This window comes from Balaenoptera ricei, chromosome 11 (assembly GCF_028023285.1).
Source record: "Balaenoptera ricei isolate mBalRic1 chromosome 11, mBalRic1.hap2, whole genome shotgun sequence".
Classification (NCBI taxonomy): Eukaryota; Metazoa; Chordata; class Mammalia; order Artiodactyla; family Balaenopteridae; genus Balaenoptera; species Balaenoptera ricei.
The window spans coordinates 87,501,972-87,516,458 of NC_082649.1; the positions used below are offsets into that span (position 1 = coordinate 87,501,972).

The 14,487-nt window shown below is 40.4% G+C and overlaps 1 protein-coding gene across 9 annotated transcripts in view; it reads right to left on the minus strand.

The window, feature by feature from the left end:
- Positions 1 to 14,487, minus strand: part of FOXP1 (forkhead box P1) — a 586,392-nt gene that overhangs the window by 227,622 nt on the left and 344,283 nt on the right. For all 9 annotated transcript variants that reach the window (XM_059940183.1, XM_059940174.1, XM_059940180.1 and 6 more), the window contains one exon: positions 80 to 264. In XM_059940183.1, the coding sequence (XP_059796166.1) occupies positions 80 to 253 (174 nt within the window). In that variant the 5' untranslated portion in view covers positions 254 to 264. The remainder of the gene's footprint in view (positions 1 to 79; positions 265 to 14,487) is intronic.

Here is a 14,487-nt window from a genome sequence, read left to right on the forward strand (position 1 = left end):
TCGCAGCGGTCAAACGTCAGGGTAAGCGGTAGCATTGGCACCCACCGCCCTCCACGGCCCCCGCTCCAGAGCTCAGTACCTGCTGCTGCTGCACGTGGGCCAGATCGGCTGCCCCCACGTCCACGGCCGGCGTCTCCCCGTTGGGCCGCCCTTCCCGGAGACCGCCGCACTCTAACAAGTGGTTGCCGCCGCTTGACCCATTCTGGATGGCTGAACCGTTACTTTTCGTCTCAGTCCCAGATTCTTGCATCATGACTCAAAAACCTGGTAGAAGGATTTTTAGGAGGGAGCCGGGGAGAAAGAAAAAAGCAGCTGTTAGCACAGTTGTTATACATTAGGAGAAGGGCCCTGCCTTCAGTGTTGCCAAAATCTGTAAACAGTTGTCATTTCCTTTCACTCACGTTACCCCTTAGAAATGGTCCAATTGCCTAGTTTTTGAATACAGAACTGTATAGCACAGGGAACTCTATCGGTATTCTCTAACAGCCTAGACGGGAAAAGAATCTGAAAAAGAACAGATGTATGTATATGGATAACTGAACCACTCTGCTGTACACCTGAAACTGACACAACATTGTAAATCAACAGTAGTCCAATATAAAATAAAAATTAAAGTAAAAACTTGAAAAAAACAAATTCAAGTTTTACTAGTATTGTTCTCTGTATGTTATCTTTTTCCCCTTAGAAAAAAACAATTATTTTCAGGTGAACCTAGAATTTATGGTTAAGTTTCTGTGATTGTATCTGGATGCTTTGCTTGAAAACTGGTAAGTCATTCTGTTCAGCATATTAAGTGTAACATTAAATTTTAGTATATGCAGGCTCTGTGTGGTGTGTTACACTCTTAGAGAAATATTCTGCAAATTCAGGCTATCAGAAGATGACGCACATTACCAATAGGTCCCCTGAGGTAATCCGTGCTGAAAACCCTTACACTCAAAACCCAAAAAGCATTTTACAGATTCACACTCCTTGGACTCATTCAGGTACTGAAACTCTTCAAAAGTGGCCTTTCCAATAAGATAGGCCTCTTTGAGGAAGAGGGAAAAAAAAACTCCCCACTTTTCAGAAGCTAAACAAATTCAGACTCTTATCTTTGCCTTATGGTTAAAATTCTCCTGAGAATTCCCATTCAAAGAGGTGTTTCTCATACTGGATTCCTAACCTCTAGCTTGGTTTAAGGCCTGAAAGGTCTGGGCCTCTTACGTTTGTTTTGGAGAAAATGTTGCCTAGGCAGACCAAAGAAAAGTTCTGAATCTGAAAGTACTAAACATCAAATTAAAAAAAAAAGAGAGATATACATAGTAGTCCCCCCCTTATCCAGAGGGGATACGTTCCAAGACCCCTAGTGGATGCCTACTGAATCCTATATATACTATGTTTTTTCCTATACATACATACCTAAGACAAAGTGTAATTTCTAAATTAGGCATGGTAAGAGATTAACGATAATAACTAACAAGAAAAGAGAACAATTATAACAATTACTATAATGTAAGTTATGTGAGTGTGGTCTCTCTCTCTCAAAATATCTTGCTAGACATATTTAATGCCTTTTCCATCTTAAATAAGCACTTATCACGCACTATGGCCATAACTTTTGCCGCTCCAGGTATGACAGCAAAACTAGCATGAATTTCTTTTTTCTTGATTCGTTCTTCCCACAGATCTTAGCAACTTCACCACATGATTTTTTTTTCTTTTCTTATTACGTTGAGAACTTTCACCTTCTCTCTTAAAGGAGGCAATTTATGGCTTCTCCGTGGCACATCCAAATTGCCGCCATCACTAGTCTTGCGCTTTGGGGCCATCATTTAGTAAAACAGATGTTACTATTTTACTTAAGGTGTAACAGGTGAACACGGGCACTGTGATACTAAGACACAACCAAGATGGCTACTAAGTGACAAATGGCTGGGAAACGCTGGATAAAGGGGTGACTCCCAGTGGGTTGGAGCAGGATGGTGAGACTTCATCACGCTGAGAATGGCGTGGAATCTAAAACTTAAGAACTGTTTATTTCTGGAACTTTCCATTTAATATTTTTGCATTGAGGGTAACAAGCCTCAGAGAGCGAAGCTGTGGATGAGGGGCACAACTGTAAGTCCAAGACAAGTCGCTAGAGAATGTGGCCTTTGTGTAAATACATTTCACACTCCTGGTTGCTCTCTGGGTACAAAACCATGATCCCAAGGAGCCAATTCAGCTCTCAGTAAAGATGTCCAATTATGACAAAAGACAATAGTTGCTAATATCAATTATGACAAAAGACAGGTAATATTTGCTAATATCAATTGTGACCACCTATCGATCACCAGTGTTGTGCTGGTCCCGACTGCAGGCGATTTATATGTATTCTCCTATTTAGTTCTCAGGACAATTCCTAGCCCCAGTTTCTAGATGAGAAAACTAAGGCTCTGTGAGACTTATTTTAATTTGCCCAGTAAATATCATAGCTACTAGTGGTGGAACCAAGATTCGGACAAATTCAGTCTGACGTGTTTTCTTGAAGTTGAGGTGAGGTGGGGGAAGGCAAACAGTGAAGATGCCAGGGTCACACTTCAGGTAGAGAGGCCAGAAAAAACAAGAGTCACTAAAGGAAGATGGCAGCTCAAACGTCCAAGCTGAGAAATGCCCGTATAATTAAGACTTTAGTAAAATGTGAAACACCAATCCTAGATTAAAAGGGGGGAAGATAAGTTGGTTGGGAGATTGGAATTGACATATACACACTACTATATATAAAATACGTAACTAATGAGGACCTGTTGTATAGCACAGGGAACTCTACTCAGTGCTCTATGATGGCCTACATGGGAAAAGAATCTAAAAAAGAGTGGATGTATGTATATGTATAACTGGTTCACTTTGCTGTACAGCAGAAACTAACACAACATTATAAATCAACTATACAATTTTTATATTAATAAAAACTAATTTAAAAAAGAAGGGCGGAAAACTTCTAAACAAACTGATTCAAATCATGGAAAGACATATGTACCACCAGTGTTGCAGATTTCTCCCCCCACACGTGAAATATGTGACAACAGGGAAATTTAAACACTCTGGGCATCTTTAGAGGAGGTTGCCTTCTTGCTAGGATTGGTTTTAAGTCTCTTTTCTATAAACTCGTACAAAAAACAAATGGAAAAATTAAAGCAGAAAAATTCCTATCTGTCTTTATTTCCTTTCAGTGCATAGTATTACCCAACGTAACTACAAACTTCATAAACCCAGAAGACATATCTTTTTTTAAAGTTAATCCAATTCTGAACTGGATTAAGAATGGCATTTTTTGTTAACAGGTGGGAAACAAACTCAGACACAACAGCTGATTCACTCTCGTCTCTTTAGATCAGATATTTCAGTGATTATAGTCCTTTAAAAATTGTGTTCATATTCTTACTGTCTGCAGAGTAAAGAATCTACCAAAAAACAACTAAAACTTTCTCCGGTATGCAAGAACCAGGCAAAATGCAAGTACCTAGTTTATCACCCAAAAATAAATAAATAAATAAATTTGTCAAACGTAGGTACTTTTCCCCCCAACATTTTAGTTTCTCTGCCACAAACTTGCCCATATATATAGAAGCTTAGGAAAAGACAGTGTTCAGGGATTTAAGGAAGAGAACAGTTGTCTTACTGGTGAGCAAGGAAACCCATTTAATTATTAGGATATATCACAAGCATAGCTGAAGGAAAAAGAAAAAAGTTTTTAACCTTCCACAAAGCCTATCCATTACAGGGGTTTCCCACCCCACAAAGACAAAAGCACTGTCTATACCTAAACTCTATACCTGCCCTCAGAATGGGGCATATTTAGCCAAACAGCCTGTCCTCAGGGGGCAGAGCTACAGGTAAAATGCTGCTTTCAAACCACGTGACCATCAGGACCCCAGACCTGAAGACAGGTGTCGGTCGAAGAGATCCCGCTCCTGTTTCCGGAGTTTGACACCATCATGGTGGGTGGAGTAAGAACTATCCCCAGTGCACAATTTGATGAGAAGGGTTTGGTCCATGCAGTTCCAAAGAAGACTGCCAAGTCCTCCAGCACAACTTTTGCAGGCATCAAGCCAAGCAGCTTGGCTTGCAAACCAGGTTTGTGAGAGTGCAGGCTTTGGGACCAAAATTGCATAAAGGATTATTTTGGTCCGAGGATGTCCTTAATTAGTCAAGTGCTAACAGTAGTATGTCAGTTGGAAGATTTAAATTTTCCCATAATCTCCCACACCAATCAGGAGAAAACAGGTTTTTTGAAAAGCACATGTGAAAAATGAGGAGTGTCAATGTCTAAGAACATTTCTAACAATATCTGGGCTGGCAGTTTTTCTTTCTATGGAATGTTCCAAGCCATTTAATAAGCCTTTATATCTGTGTCATGCTGCACAAACGACAAAGCCCTCTTATGTACTTTTCAAATGCAGAAGAATTCTCTGAGGGAGAAAAAGCGGGGAATGCTATTCCCATTTTACAGATAAGAAAACGAAACCTCAGCAGGTTAAGGAAGCGATGCCGCCAGAATCGCTCCCCCTTGCAGACGTGAACTTGTCTGTTCAAAAAATGGTGAGAGAATTTCCAGTTTGCAAAGTCCTGTGCTAGGTGGTGACGCAAAGTATATCGAGGGAAAGAAAACAAAGTCAAAACCCAAAAAGACAACAATGAGGGTGGCAGGTAGACAAAGAAAAGCATCTAAAATACAAAGCTGAAAGTGTGAGCATTCTTTAGCGAACCACTGTATTTGTCTCTTTCTACTGAGTTTTACAATTTTAGCATCACCTAAAGCAAGTCATGGGAGAGGCATCTGTGTTTTCTAACATAGCATGCTGGACCCTCTATTCTTCCGTGCTCGTCCCAGGCACCCAGTGTGCATAACCTCCGCTTCCCTCTGGGACACCCTAGAACCAATGAACTGCTTTGCTCGTGACAAACTGAAAACAACAAACAGCGCACAACCACCCAAAGTGCCTGAATAGGAAAGACATGGCACCTGGAGGGCACGGCCATGCCATACCCACTCATAAGTCCTTTCTGGAGAAACAAAGCCCAACCTTCCTCTGGCTTTCTCTATGGTTTCTCTGAAGGCGCGGGGCATGTTTAAATCACATATGATCCATTCAACACAACCTCACAAAAGCTGATGCTACAAATCGCACAGATGTCGGAAAGCTTAAGGAAGCCAAAATGGCCCGCTTCTCGTCTTGCTTGGAAACATTACAGAGCTACTGATTTCAAAAGATCGATTTTTATGCTGGAGGGACTTGTAGGAAGGATAAGAACTGAGTTTAGCGTGCTTATTTATTGTCGTTGCCAACAGAGCTGCTCTCTGGAAGTATTCTGGAAAATTCATAATATCCTGGCCAATGTATTTATAGTAAATGAAAGCAATGCTTTCTTATTATGATTATTTCCTTGGTTACAGTGTTGATGCTGAAAATTTAAGGAAAATAAAGCCCTTGTTATCATGCTTGTGAAAGATTTTAAGCTAACAAAAAGTTCAGTCTTGATTCCAGGGCAGTTAATTAAGGTTGACCAAGTCAGGCAGAAGTAAATTAACTTGGCTGATCAATTATTTATATGAAGCAGAATAAATGCCCTTAAAGAACTTGGTCTGTTCATGAAAGGATGTGTAAATTAAACTAAACATAGTTTTGTAAAATATATTTCTACGTCTGTGGGGAGAGGAGAAGAAAAGTTAACGGTGAAACCACTTTTTAGGAAAATGATTAGAGTGATTACACGGTCCTCCTCCCACCCAAAAAAGAAAACTCCTCTTTCTCATTGTTCATCCATGTGTGAGGACAGAAGGAAAATGGCCTGCGTTTTGAAGAGATAACAGAAGCTCTGAGGAAGAAAAAAAAAAAAAAAGAAGGAAGGATGGAAAGGTGGAAGGAAGGATGGAAGTGACGGAGGAAAGGAGGAAGTGGGGAGGAAGAGGACAACTCTAGAAATGGAGAGACTATGTGAATTCCTATACAAGCGTCCCTCAGAGACGGTGCAGGTTTGGTTCCAGACCACTGCCACAAAGCGAATATCGAACAAAGTGAATATCGCAATAAAGCGAGTCACAATTTTTTTTGGTTTCCCAGTGCACATAAAAGTTATGTTTCCGCTATACTGTAGTCTAATAAGTGTGCAATAGCATTATGTCTGAAAAACAAGGTACATCCCTTAATTAAAAAATACTTCATTGCTGAAAAATGCTAACCACCATTTGAGCCTTCAGGAAGTTGTAATCTTTTTTGCAATAGTCATATCAAAGATCACTGATCATAGATCACCTTAACAAATATAACAATAATGAAAAAGTTTGAAATCTGGCAAGAATTACCAAAATGTGACACAGAGACACAAACTGAGCAAATACTGCCGAAAAACATGGGGCCGACAGACTTGTTCGACACAGGGTTGCCACAAACCTACAATTTATTAAAAAAGAAAAAATGCAGTATCTGTGAAGTGTAATAAGGCGAAGTGCAATAAAAGAAGGGTATGCTTGTATTCTGGAAATCCTGAACACGTTCTGACGCCATCATCAGTTACTCTCCACACAGGGTTTGCAGACGGGTCAAGGAGGGTGGGAGTCAGGCTAGCTCTTGTTCTAAAGAAGTACTCTTTGGGACTTCCCTGGTGGTGCAGTGGTTAAGAATCCACCTGCCAAGGCAGGGGACATGGGTTTAATCCCTGGTCCGGGAAGATCCCACATGCCGCGAAGCAACTAAGCCCGTGCACCACAACTACTGAGCCTGCACTCTAGAGCCCACGAGTCACAACTACTGAGCCTGTGCGCCACAACTACTGAAGCCCGCGGGCTGCAACTACCTAAGCCCGCACGCCTAGAGCCCGTGCTCCACAACAAGAGAAGCCACCGCAATGAGAAGCCCGTGCACCACAACAAGGAGGAGACCCCGCTCGCCGCAACTAGAGAAAGCCCACGCGCAGCAATGAAGACCCAACGCAGCCAAAAATAAAAAAAAAAGAAGTACTCCTTAAAATCCTCATGTTGCATCATGAAGTTTCAAAATCGTGATCATGTTCATGTGGTTCAGGAAAGAAGAAATAAAACCTGTCTGTATTAAGAATATAAAGCCAACATGCACTTCTGGGTCTCATCAGGTCAATGATCTGGTTCCCTTTAAATATGCAAACGATTTACCTGGCAACACGATACACACCTAGGAGTTTTAAGGTGTAGCTAAGGGGATCACCCCCCATCGTAGTTCAGTGGGGTGGCCTGGGAAACTAAACCACCCGGTAGTCTTACTTACTCTCATTCAAGTCAGGGAATCAAGCCACAGAAAGCATCCAGATGGAAGTTAGAGCCTCTCGGTAGAAGGCTTTACATTTCCTAGGGTGAGACACATGCTTTTCAATCGTCCACCCTGTACCTGGCAAGATGCTACTGGGGCAGGTGGCAGTGAGGAGATGAAGGGCTGGTGGAGGGGATTACAAGTGAAATGTAGGGGTTAAGGAAGCGGCTGATGGAGGGGCCTCGACTGGCCCCAAGATACTGAATGACTGTCTACAAGTGGTGGGCTCATAGCATACTCTCAAAGATAAAACAAGCAGTGGGGTGGTGGTGGGGGGGGGGAAGAAAAGAACAGGTGAAACAGAGTGACCACACCTGATTATTTTCTCATCCAAGAGCACTTCGGCAAGCTGTCAATGAACCCTTCAGACACCACCATCTGTCCGTCCACTGCCCCACTGGCAGGAGTCCCATTTCATGGAAGGACCATCCAAGAGCCAAGTTTAGGAAGAGAAGTCAGGGTGCTGACTGTGCTGTGAAGGCACCATCTTCCAATACCAAATTTTCATAATTATAACAGAAAGGCGTAAAATTTTCTAACGCGTGGCAGTTCAAAAAGTAATCAAGGGAAGGAGCCGGAGGGCTATTTTAATATATGCAAAGCTAGTGACCCACAGTAAATGGGAAGTAAGCCACAATGAATACAAAGTAATGCACACAGACTGAAGTCCTGGTCTGATGAGAGACGGCTAAAATTAACACCCAATTAATTTCCGAATTGACAAACAAATGAAACCCATAAATCTACTTTCTCATTAATTTTCTCGTGGTATAATTTAAAGCAGTACTATGAGGGCAAAAACTGAGCATTATCCATCATAAATACCAAAAAGATAGCACTGTTAACACCATAAATTATGCATATTACCTGTTGTTAAAAATGATTTATGAATTATCAACTTTACAGTGCACTGTAGATACCTAGATCTATCTTTAAAAATCCGAAATTTCTTCTTAAAGAGGAAAAAGTTCAGGAGCAATGAAATGGTCGAAAGCATGTTAAAAAAAAAAAAGTGGCCACTTATTTATAGTCATATGGGAGGATCAGGGCAAAATTGGAATCTTCATAGATCTTAGGTTAGAAGGGATTGAGAGGATCATGCAGGTGATGGGCTGGGCCACTCGGGGAGGAGAAGAAATAAATAAGGTCCAGGAGCATCCCTCCTAGGAGGCACTGGCATTTGTGTGTTAAAGGAGCTACCCATCCCTCTGCCCTTCAAGAATGCAGGAAATGCAGGGTTTGGTGTGGCAAAGGAATGGGTACAGCCAACAGTATGGTGGATACATCTCAGAGAGCCAGAATCTGTAACAACAGGGATTCAGTGAAAAAAGGAATCCTCAGTTGGTGAGAAGTTTGGGATGAAAATTATGTTCATTGTTAATAAGGTAATAATTAATAACAATAATACTGCAAAAATTGATAATAATGTAGCTCTCTTACATTTACAGCTCAAAGGAGGGGAAAAAAAAAGAAATAGGAACTAGTTTGTATTTATCAATTGAACCAGAAGCACTTTGTATTTATCAATTAAATGGAAGAAAAAGCATTCAGATTAAAATGATTTCCTTCTGCACCTCTCCACCTCCGTGTGTTTAATAAGAATTAAAAGCCAAAAATTCCTTTATCTCCAACTTGACTTTCAGACACGCCTTGCACAGAATAGGAATTCAATACATAACTGCTGAATTTTTACCTAACTTATTACACAACAGAAAAACCCAAGTCCAACCTCTCAATCAAATGAGATCAAGGGCTTGTAGTCACCACCTTTTATGTTGCTTCTTCCAAAATACTGTTTCCTGTACTTCTTGGGAATGACTAACCGTTTTGCAGTTCTAAAACTCAGAATAGAACTTGTGCCATTAAATCATTTTAAGTCTTCATAGAAGTAGGATTGTCCCAGTTGTTGAAAATGTAAAGGTAATAAACCAACAAAAAACGCTACCAAAACCCATAGTGAACATTTAATACACACAAGGACAACTGAGAGGGCCTGGAGATGGTAAATAACAGGATGTTTCATTTTCCCTGTAATTCATGACTTGGAAGAGAATTAGAAGAATAGGGTGGTAACGAAATGATGTTCCTAACAAAAAGACGGTTTCCCTTTTCTACCAGCCTTTCCAGGTGAAGACAGGAGACTTCAAACTTCCAAGGAAAAGGCATTTCTGAATTTTAATTCGAGGGCAGCAAAGCTTTTCAGAGAAACTGTAGATGCCGCTGTCTCACGACCTGTTGTAACCAAACTTTCTGAGACTCTGTACTCTTTATAAGACATCCATGAGTACAAAGGACAAGCATCCCACCCTCTTAAAAGTTACAGATGTCTAATTTATATTTTTAGAATTTCGGCAACCATTGGTCTTGTTTTCCTTCTCTCCCAGTAGACAAGAGTTTAAGTGTTGTGATCATGGCAACTGTGGGCAAACTATAGAAGTTAGAAAGAAGCCGCTCTAGGAAACAGAAGTACAAAGAAGAATCCATACCCACTCCCTGTCATATTAATCCAGACGAGCTCAAATAATTAAACAGAGACTAAAAAGGAGCCTTGCCAATCCAGGACTAGGCTGTTTGCTTTGCCACAAGGAAGCCGCTGAAGCTTAGGGTTTGACGGAGCCAGGTGTTCTGCGGAGCTTAATTAAAATGCATTTTCATAGAACAAAACAGATTTTAAGTTTGAGAACTAACAAAGCCTGTAGAACTTTAATCATTCAAACAGCTGAATTCTCAGAAAGAGTCTGGTGGAATCAAGTGACAGACAACCAGTTCAGAATACATAGTTTTTTCATTTCCATATTTTATATAGTTGCATATACATGGGGCTGGGTTCCTAACAGCAATTAATGACCAGCATGTTCGATGACACACTTCACGTGTCTCCCATTTCTCCTGCAGCCCCTAACCGCTCTGGTGGCCAAAGTGAACAATAAGTTCACAGCATCATGGCAACTTCATGAATGCAGCCCATCAGAAGTCTGTTGCCTGCATTTCTCCATTGCGTGAAAGGGACAATTCTTTAATTTTATCCTTGAAAAACTCCAATATGAATGTATGCATTTCTCTCCCCTCCCCAAAGTCGCTCTTAACAGAGAGATTAGCAGGCTTTTACTGATATGAAAGACCACCATTTGTTGAAGGTCATGACCCCCCCCCCCCCCCCCCCGCCTCCAGCCTCACCCCAGTCTGTGGTGTATCCTTGTAATTTACAGCAAAGTCTAGTAAGCCCTGCCCAGTGTTGAAACACAAGGCGAAGTCAGAAACGGCAACAAACAATAATTTAAAAAACAGAAAACAAAGATGATGTGAGCTGAGTTTGCTCTGTTGTTTGCAAAACATGACAAAGGACAGGCTCCTGTTGGCTTTTATCTAATGTGCTTGCCAGTGTCCAAGAGTCTGAGTCTCTCTCTCTCTCACACACACACACACACGCACACGCACACGCACACCCTCCAAGCCGAATAAAGAGATACAAGGTCTGCTTTACTTAACCAGAAAGGATACAACACCTAAGTGCATTTTAAAATGAGACAGGTAAGGGTAACAGGTAAGAATCAAAATACTAGCTTTTTAAAATATATCCCTGCATATTAATTGTATGCTTTCCTCTCAGGATGTCTCTATATCACAGAGGAATTGTTCAGAACATATTAAACTAAAAGTTAATCTTCCTTTTTCAAACTTGATAGAGTACATGCATCACAGAGGGTCCACAGAGAGCCCACAGGACAACACACAACACATACCAAATGCAAAATCCAAGGATTGTACCTTTCGGAGGTGACTGCCTTGTTCATAGCACTAGACTTTTTCTCCTAGACCTTCTAAGTCCTTGTTTGTTCCACAAAGAGTTTTCTAGCCATCTGATGTTCTATTACTGAGCTAGTGGCCTTTCAGGAGAGCTCTCTCCCTTCTGAAAAAAGCAAACAACTGCATAGATATCATTACACTAAGGAAATCTCTTAGAAAAACCAAACAACTCGCTAATCTCTCCAGCCCCTTCATCTAAGCAAAAGATAAGAAAAGCAAACCTAAGTCTGTTTCAACCACATTCCAGGGACAAGTTCCCCTTTTTCTTTCTTTATCGACATTCTAGCATTTAAATTTTTTTTGTTGTTTTTTTGCTTTTTTTAGTGTGTGTGTGTATGTTTTTAAAAACAGACCTTGCAGGATAAACTGCTGCTCACACCCGCAAACAAAGCAATATTTGTTTAATAACGATTGCTGCCATGGGTACAGTAAACAAGGGGCCCAGCACTTGTGTTTATGAACAAACACATCATCTTACAAGAGCAATTTAACATTAACCAGGTGGAATAATCAACAGATTTCATAGGTGACACCAGGGGCAGGACTAATGTAAACAGAACTGGGGAGGAGAGTGGGGCTACTCTTCGGGAATCAAGGTCGAGGTAAATGCATTACAGAGTAAACAGCTGCAAAGAAGGCAAGATAAACAAACAGTCATTCTTCTGACATTTAGAGAGGCAGAAAGGTTGTATGTTACATAGATCAGCTGCTGACCACCATGAAATCAAACCAGTTGGAGACCAGGCCTGCTTGTTTGCACAATGCCATGTTTGCTTATAAACAACAATTTGCCGTTACCAACCCCGCATTACTCATCATCACGTAAGCCAGAGCGAATCAAGTGAAATCCGGTTAACTCTTTACTGGTGACGTTACTTAGCAATCCAAAAAAAGCATGGCCCCCTTTAAGAAAAACAGGTTCCCCCCCGCCTCCCCCCCCACCCCCGCGCCCCAAATGAAACAGAGTTCAGTCAATGCCCTTTTATTTCCTGGCTTGTAGATAAAAATAAAGCATCTACACGGTTTCAACTACTATAGGTTGGATCTGGTAACAGCTTTAAAAGACTGCAATATTTTCATGTTTGAGTAACCATGCATTCACTTCCTGAGCTCATCTCCTTTTATCAATGAAATATATGGGTCAAACACGGATTCAGATCTGGAACGTTGTACCTAGAAGGAAAACCCTGATGTTCCTTTCTCCCCAAGTTTCTTGATCCAAGATACCTTTAAGCACACTGTATTCACAAACAGATCTGTAGCATTCTCAAACACCCTGCAAAAACCAAACTATACCTGGTGATGATTTTGCCCTTAAAAAAGATTATATAAATACATTAATCAGTTGATGTTACGTATGAGGATTCAGCAGTTCATGCTGTCAGCTTCTCAAAGAAATCTTAAGTCTTCAAAGCCAAGAGTAAACAAGCTTACTGCGTCCAGTAACAAAGTGTCACAAAGAAATGTTCCACCTTCAAAAATTTGTTTCATGTGTACTAACATGTAAAACAGTATGCTGTATATCATAAGAAAGTTATCATACTCCATCAGAGATACTATATTTAGGTATACAATTTGCAATTAAAACATTAGTTTGGGAATCTATTTTACAGATACTTTAACATTATTAAACTACTTAATTTTTGATATGTGTGAATAACATCCATTACTTAAAATTTAATAAGCAAAAACATACTGAAAAACAGTTTGGTAATTTATCTATATCTTACATTTATGATCAGTTAATTAATTTTTAAAAATTCAGCATTATGTCAGTGCAAAGTACAGCAAAACACTGCTGGATATCCGAAGCAGAATTTGAAAATAGAAAATGAAATTTTAAAAAAAAAGCAAAACTAAAGATACACCTCAGAAGATTCTGGCAATTACATTAGTAATAGTCAGATTATTGGAATTTCCATCTCTGTCTAAAAATTGTAACAAAATTTTACTGGTCTTCCCCCGTCCCCCCTGATCCCCACACTGAATTCCACCACAGACTTCCTAACCTTCTCTAAGTAGCTCTTGTTCCCAGCTCCTGCTGCAATAATCTAATCTTTGTTCTGCAACCCTGAAGTCACAAAGTAACAGGGTATTTTCTTTTGTGTTTTTGTTTTGTTGCACTGCGGTTTGTTTCCTAAGTCCCTCTCTGCTGACTGTCTCCTTTCCCCAAACCAACACAGCCCCTAAGGCCTCAACAACGTCTGGAGAAGAAATTTCCATGGAAGGTTCAGTGCCCTAGGAGGAGGGAATTTCTCAGGCTCGTGGACCTGTTCCCACCTTACGGACACTGGGAAGGGACACAGAGACGGCTCCCTTTTCTGCCCTAGAAAGCCCTCTGGGGCTCAAGCTGTTCCACTGCCCTAGAGAAGGAAACCCAGCCTTGCTCAGCTCTGGCTGATGATGCAAGTCCGGCTGCTGGAACAACACAGAGACTCTTCCTCAAATGCTTTGGGAACGGAACGTTCTCAAATTCCATGCTCACTGCTCTGCGCATGCGGCTGAGATGACTAGGAAACAGAGAAGTCCCTAATCCTATGTCCCAGAGAAACTCAAGGGAGAAAAAAATGAAGAAGTAAAAGCATAACGCTGTGTCCTCCCATCCCTGTTGCCCATCTTCAATGGAAAATGCTGACTGCTCACTATCCACACTTCTCATATTTTCCAGGAGTTCTCCTGACCTTCATTTTTATTTTCTATACCTAAAGTCTGGAGAAACTAGACTAACTGGTCAAGGATTATAAATAGGGTGTACAATGGTAAATGGTAATCCAAAGAGCTGTAAACATTTTCCTTGGTCAAGGTCAGTAACCAAGCCCTGGAGTTTTTAACGCCATGCTCTCCTTAGGTACATAATCATCACCCAAATGGAGACTCCTTTGAATTCTGAGATGATTCTACTGATTCCTTACCGTGAGGGGAATAGATAACATGCTTTTCTCCTCTATCCCAATTGTAGTGGTAAACTTGTTCTAATCCACCTTTAGTTGTACCTGCATGTGTCTATTTACTTATTTTGTTCCCCATAGACTCTAAATGTTTAAAGCTTTATTTACTAAAAAAAAAATTAAAAATAAATGAAAGAGGAAGAGAGAGTGCATTTATGAAGAAGCCTTTCATATGACATTTTAAAATTATTTTTTTACTTTTTAAAAATTTTTATTGAAATATAGTTGATTTATAATGTGTTAGTCTCAGGTGTACAGCAAAGTGATTCAGATATATATATACATATAACTTTATATAAATATATATTTTTTCTTTTTTTACATTCTCTTCCATTATAGGTTATTACAAGATACTGAGTAGAGTTCCCTGTGCTGCACAGTAGGCCCTTGTTGGTTATCTGCTTTATATACAGTAGTGTGTATAT